At 43.3% G+C, this 12,215-nt stretch overlaps 3 protein-coding genes across 3 annotated transcripts in view; 1 reads left to right on the forward strand and 2 right to left on the reverse strand.

Annotated features, from left to right (window-relative positions):
* Window positions 1-166: 166 nt before the first annotated feature.
* On the reverse strand, window positions 167-1,628 carry fabp4a (fatty acid binding protein 4a). The gene is made up of 4 exons (XM_072370599.1): window positions 1,462-1,628; window positions 1,031-1,206; window positions 834-935; window positions 167-414 (listed from the first exon to the last, which is right to left on the reverse strand). The coding sequence occupies exons 1-4, from the start codon at window positions 1,532-1,534 to the stop codon at window positions 361-363; spliced, it is 405 nt and encodes a 134-aa protein (XP_072226700.1). The 5' UTR covers window positions 1,535-1,628; the 3' UTR covers window positions 167-360.
* A 1,853-nt stretch (window positions 1,629-3,481) lies between these two features.
* Window positions 3,482-6,107, reverse strand: mrpl53 (mitochondrial ribosomal protein L53). Its single transcript, XM_072370283.1, has 3 exons — window positions 5,989-6,107; window positions 5,094-5,206; window positions 3,482-3,675 (listed from the first exon to the last, which is right to left on the reverse strand). The coding sequence occupies exons 1-3, from the start codon at window positions 6,081-6,083 to the stop codon at window positions 3,557-3,559; spliced, it is 327 nt and encodes a 108-aa protein (XP_072226384.1). The 5' UTR covers window positions 6,084-6,107; the 3' UTR covers window positions 3,482-3,556.
* Window positions 6,108-9,599: 3,492 nt separating this feature from the next.
* pag1 (phosphoprotein membrane anchor with glycosphingolipid microdomains 1) overlaps window positions 9,600-12,215 on the forward strand; it is a 54,020-nt gene continuing 51,404 nt past the window's right edge. The window contains exon 1 of the mRNA XM_072370306.1: window positions 9,600-9,820. The gene's annotated coding sequence lies outside the window, so the exon portion shown is untranslated. The remainder of the gene's footprint in view (window positions 9,821-12,215) is intronic.

A 12,215-nucleotide genomic window follows, 5' to 3' on the forward strand; every position in this document is an offset into this window, starting at 1 on the left:
ATAAAAACTACAAATACAACATTCCTCAGCATGCTTGAACGACTGGAATGCCTTTGTGAACTTATCCAAATCCGTTCGTCTCAAACTTACTGACCGATCATTAATATATTTAACAAAGTCAAGAGGCGGCATTCTGACAAATTCTTTTAGTTTTGTTTTTTTTAAACCACTCATTTTTATTCAAATCACCACAACAATTCCAAATGAAACCAAGAGTGTCATATTGGAGAACAGAGGTACAGAAATCTGACTTTGGCAACAGTGAGGATAAAGGGGAAAGAACCAGAACACAGCATTACGCTCATTGAACTGAGCCCGTCATCCAGCCGTGCATCCAACGTGTGACGCCAGGGAGCGCCATCATGCGTCCTTGATGTACGTCCTCACGGCGACCACGTCTCCCATAACACATTTCTGCGCAAAACAGAGAGCAAACGAGTTAGGACAGCAGAAAGGAAGCATTTTGAGCCGCATCACAGTCCTGCAGATCTTTCTTCTCCACACAGTTTAGTATGAGCAGAGTCCTGTGAGTCACTTTTTTGTGGTTTTAATACTTTGTATTGTTTTTGGATCCTGCTAAACCAAGATCTCATCGAGTAAAACTCAAACTACAATTCATTACCATCCTAGATTACTGGCTCACAGGGATTACTTCATAGGTCATTTCAAGGCAGTTTATTTCTGTGCAGGTGGGAAGATGGCAAACTTAAAATGTGCACAAGTTATCTAAATCGTTCTAAAAATTTTCAAAAAACTACCAAAGTTAATTGCTGTCCATGTATTCACCAATTAGATTCCTCACACAAAAAAAAACCAAAGACCTGCATTCTTACCGCTATCAATTTCCCATCTGAGATCTCCCTCTCGATACTGGTTTCTTTGCCGTCCCAGCTCTGTTTCTGCACAAGCTTGCCGTTCTCCAGAGTCATCACGGTCTGCGGGGCAGAGAAGGAGGGACACGCTGTTAAACCCCGCAAAAAGAACAAAAACCAAAAGCCTCGAGTGTTTGTGCTCCTCGGACCACACTAACCCTCGTCTTTCTGTCGTCCGCGGTCGTCTCCTCGAAAGGCTCGCTGAGCTTGAACTTGATCTCAGTGGTCCTGAAGGTGCTCTGAGATTTCATGCAAACAGTCCCCTGGTCGTCCATGCTCAGTATTAAATTGGGTTTGGTGCGGTTCCCCACCTGCCGGGTTGCAAATCCCACACCTGCGGAGCGGGAAGGGAGCAGCAGCAGCAAAGCGCATCAGATCCACTCACACACACACACACACATAAATACACCTGTTCGGGTGGAGACAAGCTAATTCAGACATTTACAGTGTCGTGGCTTAGTTTCGGATGCCAGAAACTCCTCAAATTACACCAAAATGTTAACTTTTTTAAAAAAAAATTATACAAAAGTCATTAGCATAACGTATGTGCGTATCTCCTAAAACTAGCTTAAACCACGTATTATCTCACCAAGAGCTTTCATGTAGTCATCAAAGTTTTCGCTGGAAACCATCCTCCATGTCCCAACAAACTTGTCGACCATTTTTGCAGCCTTGTGAACGTGATATCCTCAACAACCAAAAAGTACTCGACTGGTGCCTGTCAGGGTCAACTCTCTCTCACTGGTTTGGGAAGCGAGGACCGGCGCTTTTTAAAAGGGACAGTCCGCTTTTTCTTTTGGCAGCTGCACTGGGAGCCAATCAAAGCCAGCCACGTCACACAATAGCAGCACAAAGCCCGCCTCCAACCACACCCTCATCTGGCAAAAGGGATGGGAGCAGTGGTTAACAATCTGCAGTTGTAACTTTTTTCTGAAAATATATTTTCGAAAAGCTGTAACATTCAATAAACGGTTATCTATCACTTTTTCTAATGCTACATTTTAAGTGTGAACAATTGTGCTGGCGACGCAGCTTGAGGTGGACCTGAATACAGCCTCTGACGTCCAAAGAAAAGACTCTAATGTTATAAGAATAAACCAATTGTGCTGCACAGCAGAGACTCTGAAGTACACATGCTGCTCAGCAAACAGGGAGGAAGTAAAACCGAGTGAAGGGCAAACTAGGAACACAACTGACAACAGTAACAAGGGTGGCAATGTGCAAAGAAAAGCAGGGCAGTGTATCTTATAGAGGTCATGGCAGCAGAAAACGGACAAAGGACAAACAATTGAGACACACGTGAGAAGCAAAACCACAACAAGAAGCAAAACCAACAGAAGCCCACAAGAGAGGATCTGTTTTGAAATGAAACCACGAGTTAAATTAGGATCTCACCTGAACCTTGAAGGTCGACATACAAGAAAGAAACCCACAAAAATCCTACAACACGGCAAATTATTTAATTAGCAATCAATATCAATCAATATACCCCCACCCTCCCCTCTCCCAGGGTTGTGTATCATACAGGAATAGTAACAAATTGCTTTAAACGTGAGATTTACCAGATCTATTCAAAACAGTTAAAGACCACTTGAACTGCCTGGTTTGCACAAACCATTTGACTTGTTGGACTCTTCAAACACTAATTTTTTATGAAGGTGTGTCCAGTAATAGATCATGGATGGACATATCCAACGTCGGACGTGAGGCCAATGCAAAAACTGCCTTTAAGTGCAAAATTCTTAATCGGATGAACTTCTTCTGACTGGTGTCCATGGAATCAATTTCAAAAATAATTCCATCTTTAACATACAGTTTCATTGGTCCAAATCTGGTTTTAAGTGTATTTCTCCAGCTCAGCTGCTTCGTCCAAGTGTGACAACAGCTGGTCTTATCGCCGAGTCATTACATTTGCATACAAATTCATTTGCATTTACATTTACATTTGTAAAAGACACAATGCAACCAGTTTGAGATGACAGGTGACAGTGCATGGTTATGGCCCCAGTCTGGGTGTGTTGTGAATCGTACAAATCTGTGCTCAGGGGCTAAATCTAATCCAAAATTTGTACTTTTTTTTTGTTCAATAACTTGTCTATACCTGACTGAATCTCAGTCACGTAAGTGTACGTGTGTGGGATTGACATTTTTGATAAAACAGTGGGTGTAAGAACAACGAATCAGACGGTAACAAGCAAAGAGGGTGGGGTTCCATTTCTGTATGACTAGGCGAAAGGTTTTCCTTTCAGTGAGGCTCCATCTGAGTCTCTGTGCCAAATCACATTTACAGCCTGCTGTGTCAAAGGTTGGAGCTTGCGTAACGTTCCCTAAAACACTGGAAGAGTCTCTTTCATCAGGAAAACGTCACATCATGCAAGGACCCCCTCTGACCCCGACTGATCACAGCACAATTTTTTAGCAGCTGAAGCATTTCGATTGATCTTTCAAATGAGCAGAAAATAAGTGCAGCTCATGGGGCTGTTATCATTACAAGAAGGTTCACTTTCATCCAGCTGCCACAGCAAAAAAAACAAACAGCTGACCCATAGATGTGGAACCAACATCAAATAACACCAGAAGCACCATATAAATCAGCTGATATCTTTTTTATTATTATTATTGTACATGTCGGAGAATATACACACATAAATACATATAAATTCATACACTGACAAGGGGAGGGGTCACTTTTTTGTGGCAGCTTTTGTCTGCGGGTCCTTGGCTGCGCAGCGCGACTGAAAGGCAGCCAGCATCTCGCTGCTGGTCAACTTTGCTCCCTTCATCACAAGCCTCTCTCCATCTACTGTGGTGAAGAAAGACAAAAGGCACAAGAACATGACTCATACACACACACACAATCGGAAGGGAGCAGAGGCGGGAGGAAAGTTAACTCTGAGCAAAAGTCAAAACACACAGGATAGCTGTGGGAGGGAATTATCTCTCATACAGGATGGGCCGGTGTATCCTAAAGGCTCCTGAGCCAAACAGACTATTCAACCAGTCCAGAGAATCTTTTGGATCTCCTTTCCTTGGCTCCTTCATTTCCACTGCAACAAACAAGGACTAAACAAACGTTCCAAGGGCGATAAAACAGCCCGGTAGGGAGGGTGTCCTTTGAGATTACTTAGAAGGCTCAACATCAACTGTTGCACCACTTGCCTGGGCCAAATAAACTTTTTGTTTGGAAAGTGGAAAGTCTGAAGCAGCCGATCAAGTCGGTGAAAACAAATATGATGCATTCATTTTGGGTCCTTTATATAAAAAAAAATACGCTCACGTTGACGATTTTAAACGATGACATCACACTCGCCCAAATGGTCACAGCCATGGAATTTTTCCAGAGGTAAATTACCCAAATTATGTAGCCAAATCCCTTTTAACGTTTAAAAAAAATGGCCCTCATTTTCTGTTTTGAACCAGTAAGTTTGGCAGCTGGACAAGTGGCCTGAAAAAGCTTCCTTTCAGGGCCTGACCTGGAACCTTTCTGCACTGCACACTTCAGATCGAGTATTCCTTTTTCCGACATTCTGTCTCAGTCGTCTCACGTTTATTCTCTCCCACAGCTCCTAAATCGCGTTAGCCTTACGCCGCGCTGCAGGAACAGCTGTTGCCGAGCGCAAACTCAACATTCAAACAACGCCATTTGTGCAGTTTGGGTTAACTGGGAAGATACAGGTGCACCCATGAGCTGTGGTGGAGGGAGCTTCAGCTCAAAGGAGGGGAAAAAAGTAGCTATTCTGACTAAAAAGCGCAGAATAAGGGCAATAAAACATATATTTAAGACTTTTCACAGCTGTTACAGACAGCAGAAGCACACCTCCTGGTCTCCAGCATCATGTGGGAACGTTAGTCTGTACAATCTGTGTCAGACAACATGTTAATCTGCATTCTAAGAGTCAGAGTTTTGGTCGGACTGAAATCAGATGTATTGACGTATATAATAAATATCAAAATGTTGTTAAAATCACTCTTTTACGGTCTCCATCTCTTTTAATCGAAATTAAAATGCATCAGTCAACTGCTGCATCTTGGACATTATTCATTTCTAACATTTAAAATTGGTAACGCAGGCGACTTCAGACAGCTGAATCTCAAAAAGGGTTCGGAACACTCCGGAAACCCAAACTGCACATGGAGCCATGAACACCCCGCAGCCTGTAAGCAAAACACACACATATACATACACATAGACACGAATGAAAGCGATCAGGTCATTCTCACCATAAGTGATATCCACGACAGGTTCAGACTTGTCGTGTTTTACCGTGGTGATCACCTCACAGTTCATGTTGGAAGATCGGGCCTTGTCCGACGCCACCCTGGCCAGAAACTCCCTGCGGAGTAAGACAGACAGCACACATCAGCTGTGGTGGAGTTAAAAAAAAAAAAAAAAAAAGACCATCATTGGTAGATTCTGCAGGGTGTCAGATAATGGCACAAAAGCGTCTCGTTAGTGTTCCTTCACACTGCGGCGTGCATAAAGATGTACGTAAAGACAAGAAACGGGTTTTTTTTTTTGTTGTTAGAAAATGATGCAACGGGAGCTTTACATCAGGCAAAGCCAAACAAAATCAACGTCGCTTTAAAATGACATAACTGACCAGATGACCCCGAATAACAATGACAGCATAGAAAGTGTCCTTTCAGTCTTATGCAAACCCTTTCTTTTCCTTTTTGGCTTCTATATGGGGAATCTGCAGACATTTAAAGGCCCGAAAGCACATCTGTTTATAGGAACTTGAAACATACCCACCTCATATTAATTTCTTTACTCAGTGACACCATGAAGCGGACGACGTTGCACCTTTGTTGGTCACATAATCTTGATACTAAGCTCAGTATCAAATTGAGTAGTAACATCATCTCTATATAAGCCTGCTTTTATGAATATATTCACAACATACCTTCCACTTCAGACTAATCTTCACGTCGCATTTCAAACTAAACATGTCATGTAACGTCACAGCACAACACAACAAGAATACAAGTGTTTAAGTCGTCTTTGGTGGTGGCTGCTGTTTCCCACTAACCGCGTCCGGGTTTGTCAAACTCCGGCTTTTAACCACAGACCCGTCGCACACGACGACAGCGGCGACATTCAACACGCATTTCTTACCGTGTGGACCGGACATTGGACTCGAACGGACAAAACTGAACGGTTATGTTCTTCACAGCCTTCAGCACCACGGTTGCTTTCCTGGGAGCCGCCATGTTTTCAATGCAGTGACCTCTAACCTCGTCGGAGAGTGAGGCTCCCGGTAAAGGCCACTGGGGGGCGCTAGAAGATAAGGATTCACCCGAGTCCGGCGGCTGACAGCTGAACTGTGCAAACTGTTTGAAAGGGCACGGTGGAGCTTTTAAATGTAATCTAATTTACATTTCAGAATTTAAGCATGTAGAGATACGCTCAGCGTTGAGAACTGATGTTCTCGATGTTAATGAATATTAGACTTCCTGTTACTTTTGTTAGGATCACACCACAACAACAGCACCACCAGTGCATGGCATTCAAAGCAGTCCAGCAGCACATTGCCCACAATGGCATGACAAACACATAAAGGCAAATTCAGAAGAAAACTGACTGTGGCATGTACCTGTGCTCATGTCCTAGAGCTCAATTATACTGGAGAATGAACTGGGGGGAAGGGGGTCTGTCATGACCTATAGGTCAAAAAAGGAGGCGCTGGGTCTTCAAATAGACCATCAGAAAGACACGTCTCATGATCGAATAGACAAGTAGAAATGGGGAACATTGCTTGTCAACAGCGCTGTCAGGGTATAAAGAATAAATGAGAACTAATTAAAATGTTTGCACATACATATGGGTATTTATAGAGGCTCTCTTTTTAGGGCGTGTGAAGAGTGAATATGTTGTTCTCAGATCAGCACACCCTTGCTCACACAATTTATCCTTACTTCAACACGCCTCAAGTCTCTTTCCTGAACGTCCGACAGTCGGACCCTGCCTGTGACAGTTGGACAACGGGCGCTCTAAATTTAGACATAAGGCTTCTGAAAGGCAGAAGCATTTCCTTTACACGCCCCCACGTGCACAACATACACACACACATAGTAAATAGATGCAGGAAACATACTCTCTGCGCAGCAATGAGAAAGTGGGGGAGAGGGTGCACAGAAACAATGAAGGCTCAAGGGGATGTTTGACCTAAAAGGAAAACAAGTTATTGTCTCAGTGTGGGATTTCATCCATCAAGGTCTCAGCCTGAGCACAATGATATGTTATGAAAGGCTCTTTAATGGAAGCAGTGGTTTCGATAGTGTTTGACTTGTGTCCTTTAGAACTACAAGGCCTGATCACTGGTGCTCCTATGAATGGCCACAACTCTACTTCTCTATTGCACTTCAAAATGCTTCGGAGCACTTTTATTTGGTGCTCGTTCCCCCGTAGGTTAAATAAGGTGTGACTCTAGAGTGTAGAGACTGCGATATTACCATTGTTAAATATAGAGTGTCACTTCAGAGAATTAATTTGGAAATATAGCGTGACTGAACACCCCAGGGATTTTGTAGAAATACCAGTAGATTTACTTATGGAGAAATGGGTTTGCCCCTGAGGACTACACCTGATCACAATGCAGTTTCACCTTCTGTCATTTTTTTCTATTCTCTATATCATAGTCGATGCTTAAGGAAGTTTTGTGAATCATTGGGTGTTCCCAGAGGTATTCATGTCACAAAGTGACACTCTGGTCCTTCACACAAAGGAATTTCAGTTCATCCTTTTATGCTTCTCTGCAACCTATCAAATATAAATTAGCATGAAACTCATAAATCCTGGAACTCATGAATCAGTAAAAACAACAAAAACGTTCCCTTTGAGTTCCTCTCAGGCAATCTAGCCCGTATGATAGTACTATTATGAAACTTGCAAGAGTCCCTATGCGTCACCGCCGTAAACGAGAAGAGCCTCAGCAAAGCTCATTAAAGAGCCCGTATTGTGTTTTGATTTCTTTTGGGGGGGGGGTTCCACTCTTCCTTAGTGCATGCACAAAGTCCACAAAGTAGCAAAGTCCATACTAAAAGGAGTTGCTTTCAGCCAAAGAGACACTCTTCCTGATTAGCCTAAAAATGCCATTTGCAAAATGCCTGGCGAGTTGCTGGTTTGGCACGTCGCAAACAAACAATAATGAGGTGCTTTGTGCCAGGTCATTTTTTGACTAATCTACTGACCGTCAGAGCGCACTGGGCCTTTCGGGAGAGAGCCCCTAAGGGAATATTATAGGACCTAAGGAAATTAATGTGAGCAGCAGCAACTTGGACCAAAACAAACACAGAAAACAATGAAAGTAAAGCACAAGGCACAGCCTTTCAAACAGCTCATTAATTCCTCTATCTTGGACAAAGAGAGAAAGGAGATGCTTTATTCAGTGATAGGGAAAAGCTAGAACTCTGCTCATTCTCAGAGAGACATACTTGCAAGTTCACACGCATGCTGCAAATCGAGTGAGTATAACCTCGGTTGTGTGGTCTGATGAGATCATCATTACAAACACACAGTTAATTCCCCACAGCTACAAGCTGTTTGTTGAAGAAGAAAATGAGCAACCTGTAAGTGAGCCAAATGTGTGCTCTGAATAACTATCAAATACTAGTACAAAATATATTACCATGCTAATAGGAAATCTATGTGCTCATGAAAGACAACATGCTTATGTAAATGTACAGTACTGTACAAACGTATTGAGCCAACCCTGACTTCTACATATATTACCAGGGAAACAGGAAATAGCAACTGCAGTCTATTGAAACTGCAACCCTAGATAGAAATATAGTATTCAAGGCAAAAACAGAGACTGTGCAATTCCAACAAACTTGAAAGCCAACATTCGGTATGAGCGCCTTTATTCTACAACACAGCCGGAACCCTCTTAGATAAGCTGTCTGGTAAAGTCTTCGGGAATAGTTCTCCAGGCTTCTTGAAGGACATTTCAAAGCTCTTCTTTTAATGCTTTCTGCCTTTTGTTCTATTGTGTTTTCTGTCAAGATGATCCCACACTGCTTCAATAATGTTGAGCTCCGGGCTCTGGGGAGGATTCATCTCTCCATAAGACCTGTTGCCACAGATTTTCAGTCCACCTCTTGTGTCATTTGGCATGCCTCAGCCTTTTCTCCCTGTTTCCTTTCTATAAGAAAGGCTTTTTTACAGCCACCCTTCCATGGAGACCTTTTCTGACGAGGCTTCAGTGAGCAGTACATGGATCAACTGCTGGTATCTCAGATGCATCTCTCAGGCCCTGTGTCAGGTTTGCTAGATTATTCCTTATTTCTGAAGGATATCGTATTCAGATACTGTTCATTTGAAAAATTACCTTGTTGGTGCAAACATTTATGTCATCATGTCTTTGTAGCAGATTGCTTGTAGCAAATGGCCAAAAGATACCATTTAATTTGTTCTTCATCTGCACTCGAATGATTCATTGGTCAGTTTTAAGTGATAAAAAAAAAAAGAAACACCAGACATTGTGCAATTAACAACTTTGAAAGACCTTAATTTCTTTATAGTGACGTAATAAGCTCATACTGAGGAACTGTCTGGAAACAAGTAACCAATCTACAGAAAGTGACTTCAGCGCCCCCCTCCAATATAGTTGAGCCACTTGGAGGCGAGGCACGATGTTTCTCCACTACATTTCCCACGAAGCTTTGCGCGGCTACTCTCTGGTACTCCTCCTCCCACCGGCGTCCTGGCTACAGTCTGGCGGAGCAGCCACACAGCGGAGCAAGCCGTACGAAAAAGCCCACCGTCTCTCTCTCTCTCTCGTCCTGAAATGTGCGCAGGCTGCGGAAAGAGTCGCATCTCGCTGCTCGTGTCCATCACTTCTCTTTCATGAAGCGCTGAACGGACAGCGAGCCCTCACTGAACACATCCAGCCACTTTCGGCGCAACCAGCAGATGAGTGGTCATTTTGTGGACAGCTCTCTCTTTGGTAAGCGCTCGTTTCACATCTTCACATCTGTACGTAAAAGTTGCGCTGTTTTTGTCGGCCGAGTGTGGTGCCAAGAGTGGGATCGGTCTCTGTGCGTTGGGAGGATTGAAAAAACTTCACATAGACAAGAGAGTTCAGCGGAGTTGTTACTGCGGCAGCCTTGATGGTGGCAGTGAAAGCACAATTTGGAGAAGCAGTGACAGCCAAGCATGGGCAGAGACTTGTTGCCCCGCGTAAAGCGTTGCGTCTTTTCTGGTGATATTAAACAGTGACGGGGCTCCTGCGCTGCAATGTTCTTGTTTATCACTGACATGACTAATGTACACGTTTTGTTAGTTTTTGATTGGTGCAGAGGATTAAATTGCCGGCTTAAAGAAATATGTAATCTTACAGATGTGCCTTCAGCTTTCCCCATACCCCATTATTCTTGTGACTTAAGTCTGGATTTGAACTACAGTCTGCTTCTTGTGGGTGATTTGCTCCTTTATCAGCTACCGTGAGAATTATGGGGAACTTTCAGATCTTTATAGCTGAAAGATAAGTCTATATTAGATTCTTAGATGAAAAAAATAACTTCCCCATTGCGGTTGAAGCACACACACATCCTCATCATGTCATATGTTCTCATGCCTGGGGTTGTTCTGAAACCCTCTTGACACCCTCTGACTTTTAAAAACATCCGTCTTCACTGACGCTGGCTTGTGTGGCTCCTCTTTCTACTACTATACTCAGAGCTGTCATGTGTGTGTGTGTGTGTAGCCAAACACACATGGTGTATGTACACGTAGAGATGAAGCAAAACACACACACACACACTATTTGGCAAAAGTCCCTCTGTCTAACTGAAAGCTCACCGGTCAAATAAACACCCTTTTCACATTGGCAGTTCTTCTTTACCCCCTCTCAAATTTTCCCTCTCACAGAGACACACACATGAACAAACGGAGCCAAATGCCACCAATACAACCCCCCCCCTCCCTCCTCTTCAGTCAGCGTTGATGTGCTCAGTTGTTGAATATGCTGGCAGATACCCCGCAGCAGTCTGACTGTCACACAAGTTGACATTCACTTCAGCAAACACAATTTGCACTTTGTTTTAGCTTCCCTTTGCCGTCACAGCGGTTCCTTGTGCTACATGCTAAACATTAATGAATTGCTTTGATAAGAACATGTTAAATGAATACCTATTTGTGTCACAGAACTGCCAGGAGTTTAGGTCATATTAGCCATTTTGGAGCCATTTTGGAGCCATTTTGGACGACAGCAGCAATAAATGCCATTTCGTATTCAAGCCATCGTGGATGCCGAAGGATTTAAATAATGTGAAAATGACTTAGAAGGCTCATTCTCATATGACCATGCTATTATGTTTACATTTGTAAGAAAGTAGCTGGAGGCCTTTAGCAGCTTGTAACACGCACATGTCAGAGGAGTCAGAGCGGGGCGTCTGTGTCCCAGAATGCCTGACACTCTGCTATCAACTGACTGCGTATGAATGGCAAACGCTTTGTGATCGTTTTGACTTCAGAGTGTTCATGGTGTGCCGCTGGCGCTGGAATTTGGATGGAGCCGAGGCTGGGTCCTTGCAGCTGTTGTAGGAAAAGAATGAGATGCGTGAGGAAACGTGCACTAAAGTGGAACATTACAGGAGCGAAGTCCCCTCCAAAGGATGATTAATGTTTTACTTTTAGTTTCAAAGAGTTACTTTGTAAAAACGTGGGATGTGGGGGTTTCAGGCCGTATGTGGTTGTCACTTACGCAGTTTCCTCAAGAATTCAGCTAAATCTAAATGCAGAATTAGCATAATGTTCATTTGTCCTCTGTTGTCGGGATTATCAGCCACTTTGATATACTTGCATCTAAAAAGAGAAGAATTTAAAAAAAAGGAAATCACTGAATTTCTCTTTATTCTGTTTGAGTCAAAAAACAACAGTCACATCGCAGGTTGATAAAAGCTACCACTTATAAGACCCTGTGGTAAAATGCCTTTGTAGAAGGTAATTCGCATCAACTGCCTTAATTTCCGCACCTATTACAACTGCTCACAATGGGTTAGAGAGCACAGTTATGTTGCCGTGCTGGACCTGAATGTCCCGCTTTCTGAAAGGAGAGAGCAAAATCGCTCTCTGTCTGACTGCTTTGCAAGCTGAGCTTCATCACAGACTGTCAGGATGTCGTTTAGCAGACTACACACATTTCACACTCACTTAGGCTTCAACAAGCAAGAACCCCATCCCCATCATTGGAAGGCAAACGGTGGAGTGTTTGGCCGTGCGACCCAAGTTTTACAATTAGCCCGCAGGCCCCGTCTGACACCCCTGTCCATCTGAGATGCACACACCTCAGGGAATTGAAGTGAGGATTGAATCTGAAGGAGATGTTTGCTGCTGTGACT

This window comes from Leuresthes tenuis, unplaced genomic scaffold (assembly GCF_036924035.1).
Source record: "Leuresthes tenuis unplaced genomic scaffold, fLeuTen1.0.hap1 SCAF_18, whole genome shotgun sequence".
NCBI lineage: Eukaryota > Metazoa > Chordata > Actinopteri > Atheriniformes > Atherinopsidae > Leuresthes > Leuresthes tenuis.

Bases quoted from the DNA above. Each gene is read 5' to 3' on its own strand.
- fabp4a (XM_072370599.1), bottom strand. From the start codon at position 1,534: ATGGTCGACAAGTTTGTTGGGACATGGAGGATGGTTTCCAGCGAAAAC. The intron at 936-1,030 runs GTTAGTGTGGTC...TCTGCCCCGCAG, and splicing joins CGGACGACAGAAAGACGAGG to ACCGTGATGACTCTGGAGAA. The intron at 415-833 runs GTAAGAATGCAG...TGTTTTGCGCAG, and splicing joins CAGATGGGAAATTGATAGCG to AAATGTGTTATGGGAGACGT.
- mrpl53 (XM_072370283.1), bottom strand. From the start codon at position 6,083: ATGGCGGCTCCCAGGAAAGCAACCGTGGTGCTGAAGGCTGTGAAGAAC. The intron at 5,207-5,988 runs GTAAGAAATGCG...CTTACTCCGCAG, and splicing joins TCCAATGTCCGGTCCACACG to GGAGTTTCTGGCCAGGGTGG. The intron at 3,676-5,093 runs GTGAGAATGACC...TCTTCACCACAG, and splicing joins TGTCGTGGATATCACTTATG to TAGATGGAGAGAGGCTTGTG.